This window comes from Rhinatrema bivittatum, chromosome 14 (assembly GCF_901001135.1).
Source record: "Rhinatrema bivittatum chromosome 14, aRhiBiv1.1, whole genome shotgun sequence".
NCBI lineage: Eukaryota > Metazoa > Chordata > Amphibia > Gymnophiona > Rhinatrematidae > Rhinatrema > Rhinatrema bivittatum.
Genome location: NC_042628.1, coordinates 36,843,232 through 36,869,775, shown reverse-complemented (window position 1 = coordinate 36,869,775; position 26,544 = coordinate 36,843,232). Strand labels below are relative to the sequence as shown.

General features: G+C 40.6%; 1 protein-coding gene across 17 annotated transcripts in view; it reads left to right on the top strand.

The window, feature by feature from the left end:
• The first annotated feature begins 10,135 nt into the window (after positions 1–10,135).
• The window catches only part of MAPK8IP3 (mitogen-activated protein kinase 8 interacting protein 3), a 135,845-nt gene continuing 119,436 nt past the window's right edge, over positions 10,136–26,544 (top strand). For 14 of the 17 annotated variants that reach the window (XR_003852636.1, XM_029576803.1, XM_029576808.1 and 11 more), the window contains exon 1: positions 10,137–11,289. Coding sequence is in view for 16 of the 17 variants with exons in the window: in XM_029576803.1 (XP_029432663.1) it covers positions 10,981–11,289 (309 nt within the window). In the remaining variant the exon portion in view is untranslated. Of the gene's footprint in view, positions 11,290–26,544 lie in introns of all 17 variants that reach the window. The other 3 variants (XM_029576792.1, XM_029576806.1, XM_029576805.1) reach the window with 3 other exon arrangements.

Below are 26,544 nucleotides of genomic sequence, written 5' to 3'. Positions count from 1 at the left end.
AGGTGGGATTGCATTCCAAATGGCTGGTCCCGCTGTTGAAAAGGCCCTTTCTCTGGTGGATGTCAGATGGGTGGATTTTGTGGCAGGGGCGAGTAGGCATCCTTTGTAGGCTTCTCTGATGGGTCTTCAGGAGGTGTGACATCTGAGAGGGTATTGTAGGTTGATGGGGACCTGCTGGCTTTATGAATGATGGTAAGGGATTTGTGAAGGATTCTGAAACTTATTGGAAGCCAATGTAAATCTTTGAGGATGGATGTGATATGTTCTCTTCTGTTGGTGTTTGTCAAGATTCTCGCGGCCGCATTTTGGAGCATCTGAAGGGGTTTAGTGGAGGAGGTAGGAAGACCAAGCAGAATGGAGTTGCAATAGTCTACCTTGGAAAACAGAATGGCCTGGAGAACTGATCTGAAGTCTTGGAAGTGTAAGAGAGGTTAAGTCTTTTTAGAACCTGTAGTTTATAAAAGCAGTCCTTGGTGGTATGATGGGTTGGGTCCACTGAAGGGTATCCTTGCTTTCAGGTGCTATGAGGAGGAGTTCTGTCTTAGCAGAATTGAGATATTCTTCCTTGTGTTTCTTTTTTGAGATCCTTTATACTTCTTGAATGCTGTTTGGTTTTTTTTGCCTTAAATTTTTTAGCCACCTCCTTAGAGAACCAGATTGGTTTCTTTTTCCTCTTACTCTTCTTTACTTTCCTAACATATAGATTTGTTGCCTTTGTAATAGCTTCTTTTAATTTGGTCCACTGTTGTACCACCTCACCCGTTTTCTCCCAGTCTTCCAGTTCTTCCTCCAGGTAATCCCCATTTTGACAAAGTCCATATTTATGAAATTCAAAACTCAGGTCTTTGTATGACTTCTCTGTATCCTATTTGAGATATCAAACCATACCGTCTGATGATCACTAGTGCTCAGGTGAACCCCTACCTGAACATCAGAGACAACCCCATTAGTGAGCACTAGATCAAGGATCACACCCTCCCTTGTGGGTTCCATTACCATTTGTTTGAGCAGAGCACCTTGAAGGGCACCCACTATCTCTCTACTTTTTGAAGATTCCACAGAAAGAGTGCTCCAATCCACATCCGAAAGATAAAAATCTCAGAGCAACTCTTCTCCCTTCTTCCCACCTTTTGGATGTTCTTGATCAGGTCTCTGTCCAGTTCATCCGTTTGAGCTGGAGACCTGTAGATCACACCATTAAAAATGGAAGCACCATCTTCTTTCTTTAGAATGTTCCATAATGCTGCTTCTTTACCCACGTCCCTTGCAATTCAGTTGCTTGGATATTGTTTTTGACAGAAAGAGCTACTCCTCCCCCTTTTCTGTCCTCTCTGTCCTTCCTTAAGTTATAGCCCAGGATGGCCACATCCCAATCATGAGACTCTGAACCAGGACTCCGTAACAGCAACAAAGTCCAATTCCGCCTCTAGCATTAGGGCCTGCAGATCTGGGATTTTATTGCTCAAACTACGAGCATTTGTGGTCATAGCTTTCCAGCTGCTCTTCTGAGTCGCCTTTTCTGTTTTGTCAAACTCATTTATTTTGTTACTTTCTCTTCCCACTTCCTGTATTTGCTTGGCAGTGTAATAATCGTCTCACAACACCACCTTTCCTGCCTCCTACAAAAGGCTGGAGGCTGGATATTGTGGGTTACATATTCCATCCATTTGTCCTGTAAGTATTTATAAAATGTTTTATCAAGGTATAAATTGGGGTTCATTTTCCACCCAAAAGAAGAGTTGAGTACAAGTACCCATGTCCAGCTCCACTGGACATGAAACGGTAATATAGCCCAAGGTTTGCAGATCACACATTCCAGAGTAAGGCTTCAGAGATCAAAATATAATCCATTCTCAAACATGATTTATGTGGGTTGGAATAGAAAGTGAAATCTACTTCATTTGGATGCAAGGTACGCTAAGCATCAACCAAGCCCGTCCCCACATAAGTAATTGACACCTAAAGTATCATCCCTGTTAGGTTTCTTTGGCGGCTTACAAGCTATAGCACTATCTAATATAACATTGAAATCCCCACCACCACCACCAGCAGTTTGTGGTCAGAGTTATGTAAAATGTTGGAAACTATGTGGGGAAAAGATTCATGTGTGTAAATTTTAGGGGCGTATACATTGATTAATGCTATTTGACTATATAACATATCCACTATCACAATGAATCTCCTCTCTTCATCCTGATACTGTTTTTCTACCTGAAATTGTCGAGATTTACGTATTAAAATTGCTACGCCCCTTTGCCATCTTTTATACGATGATTAGAAACATTAGCCTACCCAAATCCTTTTCAGTTTTGCATGCTGTTCATCAGCAAGGTGTTTCCTGCAGCAAAACAAATCCTGGTCTTGGCTTTCAAGGCCCTGCCTCAGCAACCAACTCGCCCTATGCACACCTGTCGGCCACTGCACTCACTAACTCAAGCCTGCCTAGTGGTTCCAGCCTCAAAGAAATAAAATGCAACTCTCAAACGCTAGGAAGAGAACAGGATCAGTCCCCACCCTTTCAAACTCGCTGCCACTAGAGGTCAGGCTTACCCCAGATCTCCTTACCTTTAGGGAGCTATTAAAAATCTGGCGATTTGTAGGAGCTTTTGGCCCACTGCAGCACTACAGTCTTGGTCTTCAAAGAGTACGATGACTTATAGAAACTATGCTCACCAGTTATTATCCACGCTCACCAAATAGTCGCACCCCTTAATCATACCTGACATGCATTTGATCATATCTATAATGTTAATAACTTGTACTTGCAGTCTGAATCACCAAGAAAAGCTATACTTATCTTAAAGCTTAAATGTACTGTAACTTTACTCCTGATAAATTGCATTTGTACTTACATTTTATATTAACTTATACTGGTATCTTAAAATCTGAATGTACAGTAATCTTACTTATACTGTCCTGCATTTTGTTCTTAAATTAGTAAAATTTTACTTGTAGCTATAATATTTATATTCACTTGCTAATTGTAAATCCCCAGTTCCTCCATGATATAAACAAACAATGATGATTTGTTTTTACCCATTATGCATGTGATGATTTAAGCTGCTTTTGTTTTTATTTGTGATCTCTGTTTAATATGGTGTGATTTATATTTATTATGATGTGATCTTAGTATATATTTTTGTATCTGTTTTATAATGCTGTACCACACTCTGAACATGTAATCAAATGAAGTGTTTTGTAGGAATATGTCCAAATCTGCAATGTGGGGCAGTTCGCTTTTTCTTTATGGAAAATCTTCACAGAGTACACTGAAGTAGAGTCCAGAGACTTACATTTGTGCCAGCAAGTTGTAAATTAAAATGATTAAAATTCACATTTTAAAATGAGGGTTTTAAAACAGCTCCTTCAGTCTCTGCAGTATTTTAGGGAAAGAAAACAACCTGGCACTATGAAAGCAGATCATGTAATCCCTCTAGAGAATTATGTGCAGACAAGTCTAAAAAAAAAAAGATATTTTTATACAACAAATTAAAATAGAACAATTGTCATTTGTATTTTGCATCAGCCTCCCTGGTACATAAGAGCCAATGTGCTTGGGGGCTTTGTTTGTAACGGTTTCTTCCTGCTAATAAAAAGTTGAACCATAAACTTCACAAAGAAAAATCCTTTGCCTTCCATGTTTTATTGGGCAACCTGATATAGGCACCATCCTGGCACACAGGATTATTATCTTGTAGAAGTAATAGCAGCGTGCAAAGTAGACTTATAAGTAAAATATGCCTGCTCAACATTTACACTTAATTGTATTAGCAATCTTAAAAGAAGGCTACTTAAAGAAATGGGTCTTCGGGGCTTTTTTGAACCATTTGCTGCTTTCCTGTTTCCGGAGAGCTATAGGGAGTTTGGTTCCATGGCATCACTCTGGTTACCGAGAGCATTCGGTCTCTAGACTCAATTAGATGGATTTTCTTGTGATTGGGTATATCTAGGAGACGTTGCCCTTCTGATCTTAGGTTCCTTGTCTGGACAATCGAGTTTCAACAATAAATTGATCGTATAGAGTAAATCATTGCTTAAGGCATTGTGAATTATTGTGAGGATCTTATACTGTATGCAAAATTCAACAGGTAACCAGTGGAAGGCTTTTAGGGCAGGCGTATTGTGATCGAGTCTGGATGTGCCGGTAACAATACATGCTGCAGAATTTTGAATTGCCTGTAATGCTTTGATAAAGAAACATAGAAATGATGGCCGAAAAAAGACCCAACGGCCCATCCAGTCTGCCCAGCAAGCTCCCATACTTATCAGTTTCCCATACTTATCAGTTTCCCAGACTGCCAATTTCAAGGCCCTTGTTGGTTACTGGTTTGAGTCCAATTTCCCACCACCTCCTGCCGTTGAGGCAGAGATTAATGTTGGAGTTGCATCAAAAGTGAGGTGTCAGACTATTGGCTATTATGGTATATGATGGTAGTCTGAGAAAGATGGAGTTGCAATAGTCAATTCTGGAAAAGATCAGTAACTGGACCACTGTCCTGCTGGTCTAGATAAGATTTTATACGCCTTAAGCTTTCCAGATCAAAGACATAGTATGTACAATAAAGCTTAAACTGGTATCAAACGTTACCCCAAGATTGCGGACTTGGGTGGCAATGGAAATGTCAAGATCAAAAAAATTAAACCGTGACAGATATGGATTTTTATTTCTTTCTGTTAAGGTAAATTATGTCAGGTTTTATTGAGATTTAGCGAAATTCTGTTGTGAGAAAGCCAGCTTTTCATAGCAGATAGATAAACTGAAAGTAGACCAAGGATGGTCTCCGGATCTGGGTGACATTAAAAAAAAAAATTGAACATCATCTGCACAGATGAAGTAATTACGACCCAGGCCTGAGAGACGTTTACCGAGTGGTTGTAAGAACGGCAGAAAGGGAGGAAACCTGTGGTTTTGCACATGAGAAAGGAAAGCAGAGAACTGAAGAGCAGCCCTAAATAGACCCTGTGGTTACAACCCAGCAAAGAATATGGAAGGAGGAAAATAGGCTTTGATACAGAGGCTTGAAGGATCTTTATTGGGAGTTCTGCCACGCCTGGGGATTCAAAACAGGGTAGAACTGTAAGAACAATGGAGGGTGTTGCAGGGCGCCAGGAAGAGGACTGGTACTTCAGTTTCCTCTTCAGGATTGAAGGGACGAGATACCAGAAGAAGACAGATTTTCAACCGTCTGATGAGAAAACTGCTCGGGTACATGGGGTTAGCTGGGTGGCCATTGAATTTGAGATGGGGGGGTGCAAGAGGCTACAATGACTCCGCTATGAAAGCATGGGAAGAGTTGCCTAGCCATTGCGGGAGCTGTAGATGAGATATGCACTACACAGTCCTCGTTATACAAGTCAGCCGTGAAAGTGACAGCACTTGAACCGGGGTCTTCTGGGTAGAGGGCGATGACAGACTAGTCCCTGGGCCAAACCATCAGAACAGGACAGATTTACATGCTGGTGAGCAGAAATAAGCTTTATAATACCAGGGCTGGTAACCATGTCCCTAAAGAACCAGATTGGCGTTCAGGGCTTGAGAAGGGGTTCTTTAACATATTCATAAATGATCTAGAAGCAGTGATCAAATTTGCAGATGACACAAAATAGTTAACAAAAGTGGATTGTGAGGAACTACTGGAGGATATTTTGAAACTGGTGAACTGGGCCTTAAAAGAGCAGATACAATTTAATGTGGGCAAGTGCAGAGTGATGCATCTAGGGAAAACGAATCATGTATACACAATACTGGGTTCCTTATTAGGAGTTACTAGCCAGGAAAAGGTCCTTGGGGGTCATTGTGGACAAGAAGTTGAAATCTTCAGCTCAATGTGTGGCAGTAGCCAAACAAGCAAATAGAATGTTAGGTATTACTGAAAGGAACAGAAGAATCTGGGCATATAATAATGCCTCGGTATTGACCCATTTTGCTCAATCTAGTCGCTGTACCTCGAAAAAAGATATAGCGGAATAAGAAAAGTACAGAGAAGGGCAAAAAATGATTATGGGGTTGGATCAGCTTCCTTATGAAGAAGAACTAAAAAGGTTAGGCCTTTTCAGCTTGGTGAAGAGATGATTTAAAGAGGATATGATAGAGGTTTGTGTGGTATGGAACAGGGGGTTATTTACATTATCTACTAGGATTAGGGGACATTCCCTGAAACTAACAGCAGATTTAACGCACATGTTGTTAAAGTTTTGGTTTTTTTTTCAGAAAATGCACAAGTAAGCTATGGAACTACTTGTTGCCAGAAGACTTTGGTTGCTCCACCCTTTAATTCTTGGGGAGAGCACCATGAAACAGACTTTCAAATTGGGACTTCTGGGCACATCCAGGTGACTCGGACTCACCCCTGTCATAGGCAGGATGCTGGGCCTGATAGATCTGACCCAGCATGGCATTTCTTATGCTCCCAGCAACTTGAAGGTTTACAAGGCTGCCTCTGTTCTATTCGGGAGCACTCTTGTGTTGAATCCACATATTCAGACCAGAGCTTTAATTGACTTGCCTACCTGCATATTCCCAGACCAGAACTGAGCCCTCTGTGACCGTTTTGCTCTGTCTGCTTCTTCCTGTTTTCCAGACTGGCATGTGGACTGGTTCTGAAAAGCAGAGATAAAGACATGGGCACACTTTTATACAATTCTATATTTTATTAACTGTATTTCTTACAAGTGTAATAGACTGTCAGTTCAAGATGATATGCAGATTGCATGCAAACTTTCAAATGCAAGCTTGTAGCATAGCAAGGCAGGTAGGCCACACCTTAGTGAAACCATAGTCCTCAGTTCTGGAAAACAAAATGAATTGTTTTAGTAAAGTAACTCTCCAGCCCATTTCAATGCAGAGACAGTATTTAACAATAACTGAAAAGCAGAAATCAAAGCCTAGCTCTCACCAAGCACTTGCTAATATTTCCGGCAGGCCCTTCCCCATAAGCATGCAATTCTGAGCAATAGCCTTTTTTCTCCAGATTATGATAATGCAGTCTTGCTGGCTGGCTTTTTCCTCTTCCCTCTTTCGTCTTCTGAACCTCTGAATAAAAGTCTTTCTGAGGTCTCTGTATGAGCTCTGGGTACCTGAATGTTTTCAGGCCCAAATGCTGGGCAGTGGATGGACAAACCGGTGCCCCAGGCAAGGGTTGCTATCAGTGACCCTCTCCTTTCCGTTTGGGCTTCCAGACTGGCACTCCTCCAGCTTGGCACCCAGAGCAGTCGCCATGCTCGTCCACCCCCTTCTGGTAGGATTCCAGCAGCCATTCTCCTCGCCTTCCTCTTCCTTTCTCTCGAAGACAGGGCTCCCCAAACTTTTCAAAAGGGCCACATAGGACATTTCAAACCACTGAGAAGGCCCAGGGAAAGAGCGCCTTTCGGAGCTGTTTGCTGAGGAAGATCTCAGGGGAAGGACCATATCTGGCCCCTTCAGTGATTGATCTGAAATGCTGGGGAAGAGGGAAAACAGGTGATAGGGCTCCCAGGGCCATAGGGGTGCCCGTCATAGTTCTAGATTTCTCCAAAGTTGGCAGTCCTGCTGCACCCACCCAAACTCTCACCCCTTCTCAGCATCTGCCTGCTTAGGGAAGTAGGGGATGAGGTGAATAGAGAGAGGGTGGATGTGTATGATGCACTCTCACTCACACCCAATGCACTCTTACTCTCTCTCTACTTCCCCTTTCTCATCCCTTTCTCCAACCCCCTTCTCCCATTTCTCTCCCCATTTTGCAACATGCTAGCTTCATGGTCTGAGCAAAACAACCCCCTCTGTAGACCCTAATCCAGGCACAGACACCTGGATTTGGGATTTGGATTATAATGATGAGGATTTCTGCACTCTGTGCCTCCGGAGCATGCATCGTTATGGATGCTGCCCATGCTCCCTTTTTCACAGTTCCAGGAATAACAATAATAATGACACACATTTCTTCTTGCATTATTTTCATAACCAGGCACATCTTTTTGAAATACCGCACAGCACACACAGGGTACTACTGCCTTCAGAACAGGCCCCTTTCCTAGACTTCCTCCTTTGAAACTGTAATATTATTGCAGGGTTTTGAATTGTGGATGTTTTTTTTAAGTAAAGTTTACCTGCCTTAGAAAAACCCAGAATTAAAGGATGGAATCCTAGATGTTCTAATGCTTTGGAAAGATTTGTGGATGATCTGGACATCAAGGGTAAAACAGACACATGGAATACAGGGTTCCAGGTTTCACTGGATGACAGGGCCTGGGATGTTATCTGACAGGTGGCTCATTCAGTCTGTACATGTGCAAGAAGGGCTCACCGTACTTACAGATAATCACTTTTTTTTTTCTCAAGGACAGTGTTGGAGGGGATGTGGTTTGGATGGATCATATCTGCATATGTGGTGGACATATCCCAGGGTCAGAATTTGGGGAGAAATTAAAATAGAAAGCAAAAGGGTGATTAAAAAAATTTTGCAATCACTCCAGCTGTATGGATGTAGGATACTGGGGGGGAGGGGGGGGTGGGATCATGGGGACAGGATCCATGACAATGACAAGGATCTCATTACTCATTGTGTACATGCAGCTTGACCTACAATTTATATTGGGAAAACGTCTCCATATAGATCACACTTTGGAGGAACAGTTGTTTGAGATTGCATTGATTGAAAAGATCCCATATAAGCTTAGAGGGTAAAGAGATAAAATATGCACAAATTTGGAGCAAATATTGGGACTATGTATGCAATACTGGAGGAAGGGGACACAGAGTGTTTATAAGTTAAGGGGTGAATTTTCAAAGAGTTATGCATCTAAAACTTAGCATATATGCATGTTAGTAGCATCTTGCATACATGCCATTTTATAAACATCAAACATACACATGTATTTTTGCTTTTGCATGCCCATATATATGTGTGTAAAAAGGGCATGGTCTAGGTGCATTCTGGGACGGGGCCATCATTGATGCACATAAGTTGCTTTAAAAAAAATGCACATAGATTTTCCATCTTGCATCAATTTACACTTGCTAATTATTTAGCATAAGTGATATTAAACATTTATTTATTTATTTATTTATTGTTTTTGTTATACCGAGTTTCATGATAGGCATCACATCAACCCGGTTTACAAATAACAAGGAGTGTAAAGCATAACGTAACGTAAAAAACAATATTTTCAATAAGAACCTTGAACTTTAAATACAGTGAATCAGAAAAAGGGAGAGGGAAAGTTACAAAAAACAAGGAAAATAAACTTGGGATGGAAGGGGAGAAATTGAACAGCACAATATTTACATTTCAGCCTATTGATACATTAGAATAGCAAGTGAAAAAATAAGACTATGAAACGGTACATAGGTAATCAAATGAATAATTGTGTACTATTGATTGGGAGGTCTAGATGAACTGGGGGAGTTCAGCCTGACTGGGTGAACTGGTGGGGTAATTGGTAAAACTGGTATTTCAATTACATGCACATGTGTTAAAATATGCCCATGTATGCGAGGAAGTCTGACTTTATTTTCGCACGTAAAAAATACATGTGTAAATTTTTAAAATAAGTAGGAAACATGTGTGTTCAATGCACTGAAATACTTGCTTTCAATGCATTGAATGTATCCATATGTAACCATACTTATGCAAGTATGTTGCGGGGTGGAGATAAACGGATTTTATAATACACGTAGGTTATAAAATGCTATTGTAAATCTGCGCTCGGCCATGTACACACATATATACTGCCCCACGCAGTTGTTTGGAAGTTCTCCTCCCTGTGTTAGATATTGATTATGAGGATCCCATTTATCATATTTATATTGTATTTAACGTAAGCTCAGTGGCAGACAGATGTATTGTTTTCATGTGTTCTGTGGGTTAAATATAAACTTAAAACAAACAAACAAACAATAGAAATTTCTACCAGCAGTAAGATGCAATTTGTTTTCCCATATTTGTTTTTGTCAGGTCAAGTCATTTAACGAGAATTTTTTTTTTGTCTCTCTCCATTGTTGTTATTTTCACATGGCACATTAAAACTGTTGTCCATTTTAGTCCAATTGGGGGGGGGGGAAGAAAAAGGATGCTGTTGGTTGAGGTGCAGGTGCTGCTGGGAGTGAATCAGCTCCTGCTAGCGCTACCCAGAATGCAGACAGCCTGACGTCAGCACGGAGGAGAGCTCCAGCCGGCGGGGAGGGGCCGAGCTCGGCGAGGATTATTGTCGCTCCCGTTGCAATCGGAACCAGGGAGGCTGGGGGCAAGCAGCAGCCCCCGCGAGCAGGAGAAAGGGCGAGGAAGGCAGGGGAGTCTGCATTTGACCAAGGTGCGTTTGTTTCTCTTTGGGTCTCTTTTTTTTTTTCCCAGCCTGGATTTTAATCCGAGCAGAGTCAGGTGCAGCATCAGTGAAATCAACCACAGCAAAAAAAAAAAAATGCCTTCTCACATCCTTGGCTCTGGCCATCTTTAGGATGGATGTGACGGTCAGTTGGGGCATTTCTTGGTGGATGGTCAATTATTAAAGGGCGGGGGGTGGGGGAGAAGCTTTTTGTTTTTTTTATTTTGCCATCGCTAAGTGGAAAATAAACACATCCGTCCCTTTAAGGGACTTAAAAAAAAAATGCCGGGCCACTGATTTCCCGTGATCTCCCTACCCATAGGGATATTTCCTGGGTACCTTTTTCTTTTATGTATGTGAGGTTGGTGGCAGAGAAAACTGGCATCGTAAAACAAAACTGATTTGAATTAAAGACTTTTTTTGATAGATATAAAATAATTTGTATGCAGTGTATATTAAAAAAAAACAAAACTGTTCCAATAGAAATTAAAGACTTTGAATTCCAATCTGCACCTGAATTTCCAGGACTTTTTTTTTTAATTTATAATGAATGGTAGTATTATCAAATAACTGGAAGATATACTACACATCAGCTTACCCAAGACAGAAAATAAACCCAAACCAGATCAGGGCCTCTCCTCCTCTTCCTCCTGCTCTGGGGTAATATCTGCAGCTGCCAAGATGATGGAGATCCAGATCGACGATGGGGTGGTGTACCAGGATGACTACTGCTCGGGCTCCGTGATGTCCGAGCGCGTGTCCGGCCTCGCCAACAGCATCTACCGGGAGTTTGAGCGCTTGATCCACTGCTATGATGAGGAGGTGGTGAAAGAGCTGATGCCGCTGGTGGTGAATGTGCTGGAGAACCTCGACTCGGTGCTGATGGAGAACCAGGAGCACGAGGTGGAGCTGGAGCTGCTGAAGGAGGACAACGAGCAACTGCTAACGCAGTACGAGCGAGAGAAATCTCTCCGCAAACAAGCCGAGGAGGTGAGTGCCAACTGCTCTCTAGGGGACGTGGCTGTTCCTGGGCTCCTCTTTGCCCTTGTGGAGTCCATGCTTTTCTTTCCGTGTGGGGTACATCAAGAAAGTAATTATCCTCAAGTCATCAGTTCTGGTTTTGCATTAGTGAACGCATGTTTCTTAGGGAAATCAGAATTGCAAATCCATGCCTGCTATTGGGACAACTAAAAAAAATGATTGGCTTAGTTTGTCTCTTATGAGCTGATCCCACATAATAAACCTACAGATAAGGAACAGCAGTAAAGATGGGTCCATAGAACAGAAATTCTACCATCTCATGCTGTATTTTGAGGAGCTCTGTGCTTTTATCCACTTTACATGCTTTATGTCATTATAGCTTGTCAACAACAATCTAGGTTTATCTTTTGAGAGTAAAGACATTTCATAGAAAATCATAGATTGCAGCGCAATGCAGCATTATCATAGATTGGCCAACAATATTTGGGGTGCTCCTTTAAAAATCTGTTCTCCCCTTGGGTTTTACCTCCATCTGTGCACACCCCTATATATTTAAAGCATTAATAACTGTGGAACCCCTTTCTAGACATGAAAGATCTGTCAACAAAGTTTGCCTGCAAGGGGATCATTTGATTGTCAGGTTTGTCACTTATCATTTTATTTGTGAAGCATGCAACTTTCCGGTTAATTCCACACCTAAGGAGAAGAATTTATCGTGTGCAGAGGTCACAGGAAATGCTATGGGGTAATCCCATTTCTTCCCAGTGATTTGGTTAAGATTGAGTCTCCTGCCTGAGCTCTGTGTTTTTCCTTTTGCTGGAGTAATGTTGCGTGGTGAGTTCAGTGCTACAATAGTAACAAGTGTGGTAGGTAAGGATTAGGATACTTTGACAGAATTGTGTTTGAAAGTGAAACAGGAACACCAGAGGGTGTTGCAGAATAGAATTTGAGTGCAGTGACAGAATGTGAAGAGGTAAGGTCAGGCCCAAAGTTCATTGATAGTGTTTTGGGACTGGACTAGCGTGGCGTGCTGTGGATCAGATTCATGGTGCATTTCGTAGAGTTGTGTGAGGGTGCAGGATTCATGAGGTAGGACCAAGATGCACTGTCAGAGCAGGTCAGTACCAGAATGACTGGGATTGCTGTATGCCAGCATTAAGATGAAGTTCAAGGAATGGTGGTACTGGAATACAAAGAGGTGAAGACTGTCATGTATATAGATCAAAATTCCTGGCTATAGATGATATTTCCAAAATTGTATCCTTTATGAAATACTACAATATTTGCTGTGTTTCAGTAAAGTCTTCACTTTAGCATTGCATTGTCCTACATCCCTGGCAATGTCTTTTAAGGGACTTTATTTTAAAAGGATCGCTGCCTACCTTCTGGGGTCAGGTGGCTAGATTGATTGCTTTGAAAATTGATCAGGGCTAAGTGGCTACATTTAGCTGCTCCAAAATTGGATGGCCCTGAAGGGAAGGGAAGTTAGCTGACTAGCACTGAAAATTAGGTTAACTGAGAGAGCTGACCCAGATTTATCTAGCAATGGCAATTCCCCCCCCCCCCCCTCCTCTCTTTCATGATATCAAAATAAATATGATCCCCCAACAAACTCCTCCCAGTCCTCCTATTGCAGAAAGGCCCCTCTTCTTCACCAGCAGGAAAGATGCAAGAGGCTTCCTGCCAGCAATGCTGCTCACTGCTGAATGGCACTGCCTACCAGGGTTTCGGCCTGTGGCGCAAATAGGCAGCGCCGTTCAGCAATGAGCAGTGGTGCTGGTAGGAGGGCTTTTATGTTACTCTTCCTAGGGAAGATGAGGACCCTTCAGTATCATAAGTACAGACTCTGGAGGGATGGTGCATAGGTGGGGCCTGATATCTACGTCAGGCATCAGGAGAGGGGGCTGTCAGGGAGTCATTTATTTTGACATCGGACAAGAAGGAGAGAGTACTAGGGGGGAGGCTAAGGGGGGAATGTCTTTATTTTGATCTCAGGCAGGAAGGGGGATCACTGGGATATCTTGACTTTGATATAGGGCGGAACCCCAGGAGGAAAAGCAGGTTTTTCTTCAAAGGATCTGCCTGCCTAATTTAAGGAGTTAGGCTAAGTAGATCCTCTGGATCTGGATTCATTAAATTTTTGGTAAGCCACTCAGCAGCCAGCTGGCTAAATTAATTTAAGATAAGTTAGATTGTGGAGGAAAATTATGTCTGAAAATTAAGGGCAATCTGCACGGTGCAGCAGTTATAACCTTGAACGCCTTACTGAGCAGACTGGATGGACCTTTTTATTCTTTATCTCCCATCATTTACTATGCTACCATGCTTAAAAATAGCTGGTTATCCTCTATGGTTTTAATTTTGGTCCATTGGGTTTGTCTCATGTGGAGAAAAGTCAAGGAAATCAGTTTGGAGCATACCATATCTTTCTGATTATTGAGAAATGATTTTAAATGTATTTGCTTATTTTGATTGTGCTTGCCTTTCCATGGGGTGCTCAAGGCAAGTACCAGCAACAAAAAAAACAGATAATAGGCTTATTATTGGAAAACAATACCTTTATTATCACACTGGAGGAGCCTATTGGCTGACATTGCAAGTATGGAAAAGAAGTCTTCCACTCTTAAAAGCCAGTCTGAGAAGTATGAAAAATATCTGGAAGATTAATTGGCAATGGAGGAATGTTAATGATCCTTAAGGATATGTCATAGGCGCCTTGTTTCACCTGGTCTTAATGATTGGTTTGTTAAACTGTATTTTCTGGATACTATGACAAGTAACATGTACGTTTTGTTCATTGTATTATATATTTGTTTGTTTAAATAATGAAATATAAAAAACAGATAATATAACATCTAAATAAAGTCCAAATAAAAGCAACCAACAAATAAAGCCTAAATGATGGGATTTTAGATGTGATTATATGGTTTATTAATTTTAGGGGTTTATGTTGCAGGTTATGATTATCTTCTGATTCTAGCCAATTGGTTAGATGATTATTTATAGGACATTTGTGAGTTATGTTTATCTTACATTTGTTTTTATGTGTATATATTGGTTTTATGTATTATGTTCATATTTGTATGCTTTTGTTTTATGGTTTAATATCTTTATGGTTTATCTTTCTGATTGTATTAATGTTTTATTGTAAAGCATCTGAGCTATTCTTGGACAGACAGATAAAAATTGAATAAATATATAAATAGATGTAAGCTATAAAATCTTAAACTCGGGTGCAGTGAGAAAAGGCCCCTTCTTAGAACCAAAAGAATAAAATAACTGTTTCTTTACCCCATAACATATGCACATATGTATTCTTATATGCAAATACATTCAATGCATTGAAAGCATGTACTTTTCCAACTTATTTTAAAATACGTGCACTTATATTTTAAGTGTGAAAATAAAGTAGATCTTACACGAATGGGAATATTTTAGAACATGAGCGCGTAATTGAAATTACCAGTTTGCTCAGTCCTTCTCCAGGTCATTGAGTCCCTCCTGCTTCTTCAGGTGATCTGGACCTTCCTCCCGACCAATAGTACACAATAAATACATTTACTATCACTTACACAAGACAATTAGCAGGTACAAAATTATACGGGCAAGTTGGCAAATCTTCATGTGCAATATATAAAATATAAAATAGCAACTTATGTGCAAAAACGTTGGCTGCACTCCAAAATGGCCCTAGAGCTCCCCCTCTTTATGTGTGTGCAAAAGCAGAAATACACGCATATGTGTGTGTGATGTTTATATAATGGTGTGTACTCGAGTAGATGCTACTTAAGCACATACATGCTCATTTTTACGCATGTAACTCACTGAAAATTCACCCCATTGAAGACTGTCTTGTTTTAATCAGGTCACTAGCAGGTGGCGGCAGAGTGGTTTAGGACACAGCCTTAGATAATGTATATTATAATCATTTGTACAATCTATGGCTGTCCAGGACCCCCCAGGGCAGGGAAAGGAACTTATACTTTATGCTCCATGTAACCTGGTACATATTTCTGCAAAGTGCTTCCATTCATTTGTATCCATTATAGATTACAGGTGGCTGAAGAAATATTTTTGTGAAACTACAAAAAGGATAATACCATATGTTGAATTTTCTTGTGTACGTGTGTTGGGTACACTTTGGAATAACACACATTTAGAAAGTTGTAATTTATATTGCTCTCTGTTTCTGCTCTTTTTCTTAAATCCAAGCTGGCAACATGTGCATATTACTTTTTCCAAGGGAGCGATAAAGCAACTGACTGGAGAAACCATGAAAATTAGAAACCACACACCTTCTCCTTCCTGTACCTCATAGTTGTCACATGCCTGGTGTGAAACTTTTTCCAGCATAATGCACAGCTCCCAATCCTTCTGATAAATACTGTTTCCTAACATTTTTTATTATTTTGCCTAGATGAACTTATAAGAAATGCTGATTTTTGTATTTCATATTCCAACTTACTCAACCACATTTTAAGGAACAAAGGACCTTAAGACCCTCCAATTACAAAAGGATGATAAATAAAAGTAGCTATTTGTCCATTAAGAGGGCAATTTTCAAATCTGTTTATCCAACTAATTGGTGCTTTACCCAGGCTAAAAGTGAATGCAGTCTTCCATAGTGTGCTTACTTTCAGCTGGATGGTGAAGAGCCATTTTTGGAGGTGTGTTTCAGTCAGGGGAGGAAAACAATGAGTATAGATTGGATTTTCAAATCTATGTGCATTATTTTTTCATTGAAGTAAATGCACAAAAAGCAGGTGCAGAATCCGCAGATACATTGTAGCTGTGGTCAGCTTTCAATGGAAAGGAATGCATGTGTCTTCCTTTTGAAAATTAGGTACAAGATCCACAAATACGAAGTACCCACAGACTTTGCACCTAGGCAGGAAGTTTGAAAATGATTCCTAGAAGTATTTGTCATGGGATTTTGGTGTCAGCCTGGTGTTGTGATTTGCATCACAAGACATTCTAGTTTGCTTAAAACTGACATTTAATACCAACAGGTGAATTTTCAAAGGAGTTACGCATGTACATGTAACATACTATCATAGCAATTTTCAAAAACCATTTACCCACGCTAAATGAACTTAACGTGGATAAATCCTATGGACAACTCAATGACATGTTTTCTAGCAATTTTCAAAAGGACACTTACAGGGGTAACGTATATTTACATATGTAAAACCAAGTTGTAAGCATGTAAAATCCTTTTGAAAATTAGGCGCAAGATGTTCTGCAGAGTTTCTGAAATGTATTTGGGCAGGGTTCACAAAAGCAGTAAGAACCAATTGCCAACCCTGCTCTTAACCTTTAAGAGAAATTAAGCTTAAAATCATTTTATTTTCTCCCCTCCTTTTAATAATTTGTTTTTGTCCGTCAATTCAAGTTGAGGCATTCCTTGGTTTAGCTCACGCGAGGGTCGTGACCTTGTCTTTTGTTCAGTTTCTTAGGAAAGCCTCTTTACTTGGTTAAGAGTGGCTGTGTTCCTCTCTTTTTCCTGTGGGGGTAGCCATAGCTGTCCTGCTGGGAAGAAATAAGCAAGGAACGACTCAGAAAATCTAAGAAATAAGGCAAGCTCATCAGTTCCTGTTAGTGTGCAGAGGGACAGGGAGTCACAGTGGGAGGATGCACAGGTTACTACAGTGTATATGAATTTTAAAAAAAGCAGAGATACAAGTGTATTTCGGAATTATGAGGGAAGCTGCGAAGACACCTGCCTATTCCCCTTTCTATCCCACATTTATCATATACACAGTGACGCCTATGAAACAATGGGACTAACCAGAAACTGATTTTCCTTGTGAATAGCTTTTGCTGATGCATCCACTGGAAACAAACAATTCCATTGAAACAAAAGCCAGAGAGCAGCCAGAGAGCAAAACTGCTATTACATAAGAGTGCTGAGCTGCTTTTAAAGCTGCAGTAATTCCAGTATAATTTTGGATAATTTAGTTGGCAGTTAAATCCTAATAAAATCATTGATTTCCTTTTTCCTTTCTGATTTGTATTTAATTTCTAAGAAGATATTGGTGTTTAAAGTTTTAACAGCTCCTGTTTAATGCCTCTCATCATGAATCTAAGTTGTTGTACCTCTCCTTATTAGAATCCATGGAAGTGCAGGGTTCAATTTGCAAGTTTGGTATTTATTCTCAACATTTGTGACTTGCTTTACTACAAGCTTGATTAGAGAATAAATACAAAAAAGGAATACAGCAATCAATTAAAAAAACAAAACAAAACCCTAATATAAAAGATATGAAACAAAACAAAAACTGATGAAAAAAAACCCCTAAATACCCAATAACTGAAATACCACATTATATTGAATTACACGATTTCATTCAGTCCTCAATGAAAACCCAAGATAAAATAAGAAATCCTAAATTTAAAAACAGATCCCAATATTGCCAACAACTGGTACTTGCAAGTAGTCCACAAAGGACTATCTCCTAAACCAAAAGCCATCCCAAAATGAACAAAATATTAAAAAGTCTTGCCAGCTGACGCATGTAAGCTTGGTGGAAGACAATAAAAAAATCATAAGGTCAGCAGAGAGTCTTGCCTCTTTCAGAACAAAATTCCAGAAGAAAAGGCTCACGTACAGATTCTAGTTAACTTGCTGACTCTGAAGAGAAGAAGTTGCAGAAATGCTTGATTTTCTGATCTTAAACTGCAAGATGGTTTATAACAACAAAGGTGGGGGTTTGTATGATAAGAGAGTGAACGGCACCATTTACAGAAGAAAAGGTTTGTGCAGAACTTGTAAAGCTGCAAGTGGCTAAAGCTATGGGGCTGGACAGCAATACATCCTAGGATATTAAGAGAGCTTAGGAATGTTTTGCTAGAGCCACTGAAGGATAGGTTTAATAGACCTTTGGAAATGGGAGTGGTTCCATGAGGTTGGAGCAATGCGAATGTCCCTCTTTATAAAAGTAGTATGAAAATGTTTTGGGGGTTTTTTTTTGCCCGGAGGGATCGGGGGTTATATGGTGTGGGAAAATTTCATGATCCAGACTCTGGGACCATGTTCTCATGTCAAGATCTGCAAGAAACTTGGGATCTAGCGAACAGTCATTTTTTGGCCTATTTGCAAACTAAATATTATTGTTCCAGCCCTAGTGGAGGGTAGGAGGGACATCTGGCTTTTTCAGATGTGGAGGATGTTGGGGTTTTTTTTTTACACTATTCCTAAGTTCAATAGAGTATCTGTGTGGCCTTCCTCCATACATTAGTTTATAAAGTTACCACACTGTAACAGGCTGGAGTATTGGGGAAAAGTATGTACTTTTATTGAACGGATTCTGGATTGCACTGTTCATTGGTCTGGGAAACCTTTGTATTTGCATTTCCTGGATCATGGAGGGAGACTGCAAAGTTGAGGATTTGTATTGCTGGCAAAAAAATTGTTTTATCAACCTGGAAAGGGGCTGATATTCCTAACTTTGAGGTTTGGACTCAGCTAATGGCGCAAACTGCTTTTTATGAAGTACAGAAGGTCATGGATATTAGTAATCCATGGCAGGCAATACAACTTAAGTGTTACCTTCAGCTGTGAAAGAAAGTGCATAAGACCATGCAACTATATGACTTGGGATGGAAACACATCTTGAATGTTACATTTTGAAGGGAGTGTGTGTAGGATGTGAATGTGGGATGCGTGTTGGGATGTAGTGAGTGTGCAAGGGGGGGAAAAACAGAAAACAGGTTAAGTTGGACACATGACCAGTTTGAATTTATTTACTACAGTTCTATTGTATTATTATGCTGAAGACATTTTTTTTTTTTGCATCTATCTGTATTGTCGCTTGTGATTCCAATAAACAAAGTTTAAAAAAAAAAAAAAGTTGTATGAGAACTTCAGGTTGGTTAGTTTAACCTCAGTAGTGAGACTATTAATGGAGACTCAAAAAAAAAAAAAAAAAAAGAAAGAAAGAAAGGATAGCGAAGTATCCAGAATCCAATGGGTTGTTGGATCAAAGGCAGCACAGTTTTACCGAAGAAAACTCATGTCAGACAAATACGCTCAAGGTCTTTGACTGGGCGACTAGCGAATTAGATCAAGGGCATGTGCTGGATGAGGCTTGTTTGGATTTCAGCAAAGCTTTTGATACTGCCTTACATTGAAGGCTCATAAATAAACTGAGCAGCCTAGGGATGGGTACTAAGGTGGTGGAGAATATTGGAAGTTGATTAGAGCGATCGACCAAAAAAGGGTGGTGATAAATACCATTTGCCCTGCGTATAGAAAGGTGATCAGTGTCGTGCCTTAGGGATCCATCTTGGAGCCAGTTCTGTCTTTTAGTTCTAGTGTGAAGCATTAGAAGAGGATGTTTGTCTTTTGGCGGTTGACACTAAGATCTGCAACAGAGTGGACACCCCTGAGGAAGTAGAGAGAATGCAGGTTATAAATGTTTTAAAATAAAAAAAGTTGATGATAAACTGCTGATTTGCTCGTGTTCTGCAATGCCTTCTCCTTCCTGCAGTAGTCATCTTCACTACTTTACAAACACATCCTATTTTAGAATAATGTATTCATGAGGATGGAATAAGAATTTTAAACACTCAGTGTTGTGAATACTAAGTAAATTATTTTAATTTAAATTAGCATTAACAAGACATTAAAATATGTTAGGTAACAATTGAAAACAAGGTTTTCTTTTTATTATAAAGTAAAAATATATTTTTCTTGAAAAGCATGTTATGATAGTAGATTAACTGAATTGCAACTTGCATTTATTTATTTTTATATGCCGCTTTTTGGCACTTCAGAGTGGATTACATTCAGGTACTGTAGGTATTTCCCTATCCCCAGGGGTCTCACAATCTAAGGGGGTTATTTTCTAAACCCTTATCGTGTGCGTTAGGGCCCTAATGCACGTGAAAAGGGCCTTTTCGCATGTGATATGATACAAATTAGGGGGAGGGGAGGAGTCGGGGAGGGGAGGAGTCAGGGTGGGGAGGGGCGGAGTTGGTGGTAGCGTGCCGAATAACTACACCTTTTATGGTGTCGCTATTTGGTGCGAAAGCCGCGGGCTTTCGCAGGCCCGCCCCCCCCTTCGCCCCACCCCCCATTTTGGCAGGATTCACCATTCTACGAAAGAATAGTGAATCCAAGCCTAGGTTTGTATCTGAGGCAACAGAGAGTAAAGTGACTCACCCAAGGTCACAAGGAGCGACAGTGGGATTTGAACTAATTTAGAGTTCAGATTTGATTATATGCCTTTTCTTCAAGGATGAACAGAATGTATAGTCCTCACAGGTGGGTGACAGTGAAGATTACTTAAAATCAAGACATTTTTGGGATTCTTTACTAAGCCTATTTGCGCTGTCCTGTATCACAGATGTCACGCAAAGCCTTGTCAGTTCTCGTTTTTCTGTGGAGCAAAATGGTTATTTTCTCTTGAAGAGAATTTTCTAAAACTTTCTGTTTTCATCATGGACTCTCTCAGTTCACTTTTATCTCACCCCTTTTTATTTTTATCAGACTATTTTTTAAATCATGTTCCGGGTTTTCTTTAATTTTCCATTCATTGTCATGTAGATCGGTATCAGTACATCGGGTAACATTGCTCCGGTTTTGTTAAAATCAAGTCATTATATTTTTTGCCTCATTGATTTTTTTTTTGGCTGCTGTCCCAAAAAGTGAAGTGGGCTTGTTGCTTCAACAAGAATCCTCTGAGTAGAACATGTCTGTCATGGATTCCCATGATAGATGTGTGCTTTTCCTGGGGAATGACCACAACATCTCGTAGTGTTCCATGTATAGGAAAATGACTCCGCCTGAGCGACATGCAAAAGCTCTTTTTGGAAAAGTAAGTCTGGCCCATCAGCACAGGAGGCATTGACATAGGCAATGAAGAGCCTGAGAGCTGCACCAGATGCTAACAGTTTATCAAAATCGAGGAATTGTTGATCTTCCTTGACATCGAGACCCATAAAGGCCAAGTTAACAGACTATTGTCTTGCTTTCCCCATCTGATGAAAGCAAAGGTTTCTGCTTCATTAGTTCTAGCATAAAGGAGTACTGGTGCCAGGCATCGGGCAAAGGCTAAGAAACAGTGGCATCAGTCCCTGTTGTTTACTCAATGCCAGTAATGAGGAGATTCTGACTGTGGCTGTAAATTCCCCAAATCATTCCTGCAGAGAGGGTAGCTCACCCTCTGGGAATTTTAACAGCCTCCAAGAGCCCAGATGCCAGCCACCGATCTTCCTCAAGTGTCCTAGGAAGATGTGACCACTTCTGCATCCATGCAGTATTGGCATTGACAGTTTTTGAGGTGGAATTGAAAAAAAAAAAAAGGATCCAGGCATCACTGGATGCAGAACTGCAAGCCCTGGTGTATTGACAACATCAGTAGACATGCAAACTGAAGTCCAGCCAATGCTGGAGGCTCTCATGGCATCTAGTGGAAAGACCCCGGAAGAATGCCGGTTCCTGGAGAGGCATCGGCATTGAGAACTGCCACACTGGTGTCAATTTCCAGTGCATCAGGGAAGCACAGAGGTTCTTTGCAATCTAGACCCCAACAGACAAGAGATGCTCTCACCAAGGCCTTTTTTTCTAGCCAGATGCACACTTAGACCACACCACCAACCTATGATTCTGGCTCAATCTGAATATTCCTGGGGGTATACCTATAGGTTTGAGGACTACTCTGATTAGGAGGAGTCAACAGGTCTTCCCTCAGGAAGGGAGAAAATCTCCTTCAGAAGATCTCTCCTTTGCTGATTTTGTTAAGAGGATGGTGGTGACCATTCGATTTAATTTATAAAGGAGGAAGAGTCCAGGGAAAAAAATGCTTGACATCCTCCAGTTTATGGATCCCCTACAAGGAAATCTTGGCAGTACCCTTCCACAAAATTCTGCACAAGACACAGATGAGAATGTTGGAGAATGTCACCAGTAAATAAAAAGGTGGATACGATAGACCATGCCCAAAAGGCTCCTGGATTTGAGAAGCAACAGCAACCTCATTAGTCAGTTGTAGTCGAATTCCCTCTCAAAAAGACTAAGAGGTCTAGAACCCACTCTTCGATACACCCAGGGAAGGATTCCCATACCCTAGAACTTACTGGGAGAAATATTTATTAGGGTGCTATGCTCAGTGCTCACAAAACATCCTATGAGCGATTCAGGGACTAGTATATACTGAAAGAGGTGAAGGGAGGGTCATGGTATCTCCCTCAGGAGACAGGTGATGTTCTAGAGTCACTAGTGGACAGGGGATTGGTGGGTTTAAAACATATATGGTCCTTTAGAGCTACAATGTTTTTGAAATGTCATCAGGAGTCTATGGTAGGGATGGATACCCACAGACCCCCATGGTTGCAGATCTCAGGTGAGATGTCCAGGAAAGATAGGCAGATGTTTCATGCAGTGGAGAGAATCTCTTTGGAGATAAGGTCAAGGAAATGATGGCTCAAATGAAAGACCGCTGTGCTATGCCTCAAACCTTCTCCACTGCCACTCCAGATATCCCTTCTCATGGAGGCAGTTTTTGAGTGGGGCAACAAGAAGATCCATCTATTTTCCAAGGAGGTGCTATCCTCCACCCCCCTAAACCCAGACAGCAGAGGGCCCAAAAGCTACAACCAGCATCCCAGCCAAAACCTGGGACGGCATTTTGACTGCATCCAGGAGAACATAGCCACAACCCCAATATCTGTGTCAGAGAACCTTCATGCCAGAGAAATGCTAAGGAGATAATTTTCAAAACATTTGCAAAAAAAATAGCATATATGCATGGAAGTAGCCCGTACTCGCATAATCGGTGGTTTATAAAACTTTGAAATTACCAGTGTATCTTTACATTTCTCATGCACACATACATGCATTAAAAAAGGAGCAGTCAGTGTGGGCCCAACATTTCCATTCGTAAGTTGCTAGTTTAAGAGACTTGCGCACTTACTTGTGAGAGTTTACTCGTGTAATTGAACACCTGTAATTATCTTGCAGAAGTGATAGCAAACGTGCTTATAGTTTACTATCGCCTGGGTGGGAGGTCTGCGTGAACTGGGTGGGGGGGGGGGGGAGTTCAGGTTGAAGAACCAGGAGGGTCTCAATTATCTAGGGAGGACTGGGCGAACCGGTTGAATAATTAGTAAAACTGGTAATTTCTATTACATGAGTAAATTGGGATATATGTGAGTATTGGCTTTTCCTACAAACCTACCCCTCCTCACCCTTGCTTACCAACTCCTCTGCTCATTAATCGCACTGAATGTATTTGTTGAACCTGTACATAGCGTTTTCTCGCTGTTACTGTTATTTATTTATCCTCCTCTCCCAACTTAGTGTTACCCCCATTTTGAACCCAACAACCATTTATTCAGTTTTCTGCTTGTTATTTTGACTGTTCTATGTTCTTTGTAAAGGCTATGCCTAATTATTCCGTGGTTTTAAGTTATCTGTAAACCGACACGATGGGCAAACGGTTGTCGGTATATAAAACCTTTTAAATAAATAAAATAAATAAATAAGTCCTGTTTTCTTTTCACGCATATATTTTGAAATCTGTAGGAAAAGTATGTGTGTTCAATGCATCGAAATATGTGCTTTCAATGTATTGGATGCATTTCTATGCAAGCATACATACATGCATATGTTGGAGGCTAGAGATACAGATTTTATAATTCACGAATAACCTTTTATTTATTTTATATTCTGCAGATTACATTCAGGTACTGTAGCTATTTCCCTCTCCCTAAAGGGTTCATAATCTAAGTTTGTACCTGAGGCGTTGGAGGTTAAAGTGGGATTGGAACCTTGTCTTTAAAACTTTTTTTTATTAAGTCCATTAATTAACAAAGATTTTGCAAAACATTAATACATGAAACCTTAAAATAAATTGGAACCATAAATGCCTTTTACATATTAACAATAAACAGGACTTGTGTTGATAATGTTTAAAAAAAAAAAGTCCATTCTTTATTTTTTACATTACAAGTTTTATCCTCGCATCATCATGGACGTCAATAAAACTGGAGTAACTTTTACCAGAAAAAGGGAGCGTTATAACAGCCTTCTAATGAGGATAGAATGTATCATGAAACATAATGATTGGAGATTAATTCCCAGATTTGAAATCAATTTTACAGGGGTCTCCAAAAGATCACATGCCATGAGAGCAAAGCTCAAGTGGTTTGTAATAACATACATCCAATATTTTCCTCACAGTCCTAAGACTGATGTCTGACCAGGGACTACAAGCTTCCTCATCCATTATCTGCACTATCTTTTACTAGCCGTCTGGTGAAAGAAGGAGAATTGTGAAGATACATCTAAATATTTTATTATGAGTGTTCTAATTGCTAATCCTGTCCCCCCCTGTTTGATGCGTGGATGACCGGATTTATATTTTTATTGGATGCTTTTTTTTTTTTGTATGAAATGTTGTAAACCGTTGTGAGGGCTAGTCTAAACGACGGTATATAAAAACCGAATAAATAAATAAAATAAATAAATACATGCATGCAGGGATATGCAATGAATGGAAGTATGCTCCTTTGTTGAGTATGATGTGATCTGTGTATAAGAACCGCACAGCTTCACCCATCTCTCTCCACTACCCTAAATGGCTAATCAATAATACATTAGAAAAATTCTGGCTCAGCTGAAAGATGAGCTGTGTGTTTTAGTTGTTGTTGGTAGGACTGAGCTGGCTGGGTATAGACAATGAGAATTTCACAGATACTGGAGGTCATTTTTTAAGGAGTTATGCACAGAAATGTAACATACTATCGTAACAATTTCAAAAGCTCACTTATGTGCATTTAACGTGAGTAAAAGCTATTGACAATTCAATGGCAATTTTCAAAAGTCCACTTACACAGGTAAAGTGCATGCACGTGTGTAAAGTCCAGTTTTAAGTGTGTAAATGCTTTTGAAAATCAGGCCCTAAGGATGATTATTTCAGGAGCTGGTGTCTGGATTGTGACCATTTTATTGATGATTCCTCAAAGAATCGTCTTGTTTTGGGTGAAAGGTGCTAGATAAATCCAATTATTGTTCAGTTTATTATTATATGTGAATAGGGTTCCAAAGCCATTGTCTAACCTAGACTTACAGCTTTCTGCATGGAGCCCGTCTCTCTTTCATGCAGTGTTTTAGAGCCTGTTCTGTTTAATTGTTATAATGTGCTGAGAGGAGGTTACATTGTTACCATTATTACTGGCACTCCGATCTATGGTGGTTTTGTTTATCAAGCTCATTTGTAGACCCGAGCAGTTTGTAACTTCTGCAGCTCAGTCATGAAGTCAAATGTAGAATGGAGCAGCCTGGAAAGCATCCTTACATAATTGGTATAGGATTTCCATAATATGATGGTGCACTAATTATCTAAGCCAGTGACTGCTGTGATAGCCCTCCAGCAGCTCCTCTCCTGGTATTTTACAGCTTAATGTCAGTTTCACCTCAGACTGAAAGACAGAAACCAGACCTAATTTATCACTGTTCCTACCTCCACTCCTCCTAGCCAGATTATTTTTGCAAGACTGACTATAGTGTTTAAGATAGATTAGCCAAAACTGTAAGTGGAGGGAAATTAATGCTTTTCTAGGGGTGAGAGTATTCGCTAACAGAGATGCGCTCATTTCCCTGTCAGTCCGTTCCCTCTTTGATCGGCGTAGGCTTCGGCTGAGACGGCCTGCTTCTTTTAAAGCTGTAAAGTTTCAATGTCTCTGCCCCCAAGGGGTTCTGATGAGACCTGTGAGCTGCTCCCAGCAAGTCACCAAGGAGACTGAGGATGTTGACGTCCAGAGTTCATGGGCCCAGGTTCTTCAAGAATGCAATATTCCGAAGATGGAAATTCATCCTTGTCGAGAGCCTTTTTACAAAACATCGTCCTGTCACGATCACCATTATCTATCTTTATTGCTCAGAATGTTGTATGAAGTCCTTTTTATTGAATTGCTATTAGGTTATAAACCTCTTAAAAACATTGGGGCAGATTTTTAAAAGGCTACGCACGTAAATCCGGAGGGCTTACGCGCGCCGGGCCTATAGCCCTGGGATGCATGTAAGTCCCCGGGCTTGCAAAAAAAGGGGCGGGAGGGGGCGGTCCATGGGGCGGGGTCAGAGGCCCCCGGCACAGCAGCCATTTGCCCCTGTGCTGGGGATCGTGCTGAAGTTAAGTTTTAAAACAAAAGAACAAAGAAGAAAAAGGTAGGGGGGGGGAAAAGGCGGGGGAGGTAAGAGAAGGTGGGGTGGGGGGGGTAGGGAATGGGGAAGGCAGCGCAGCTCGGCATGCACAATTGTTC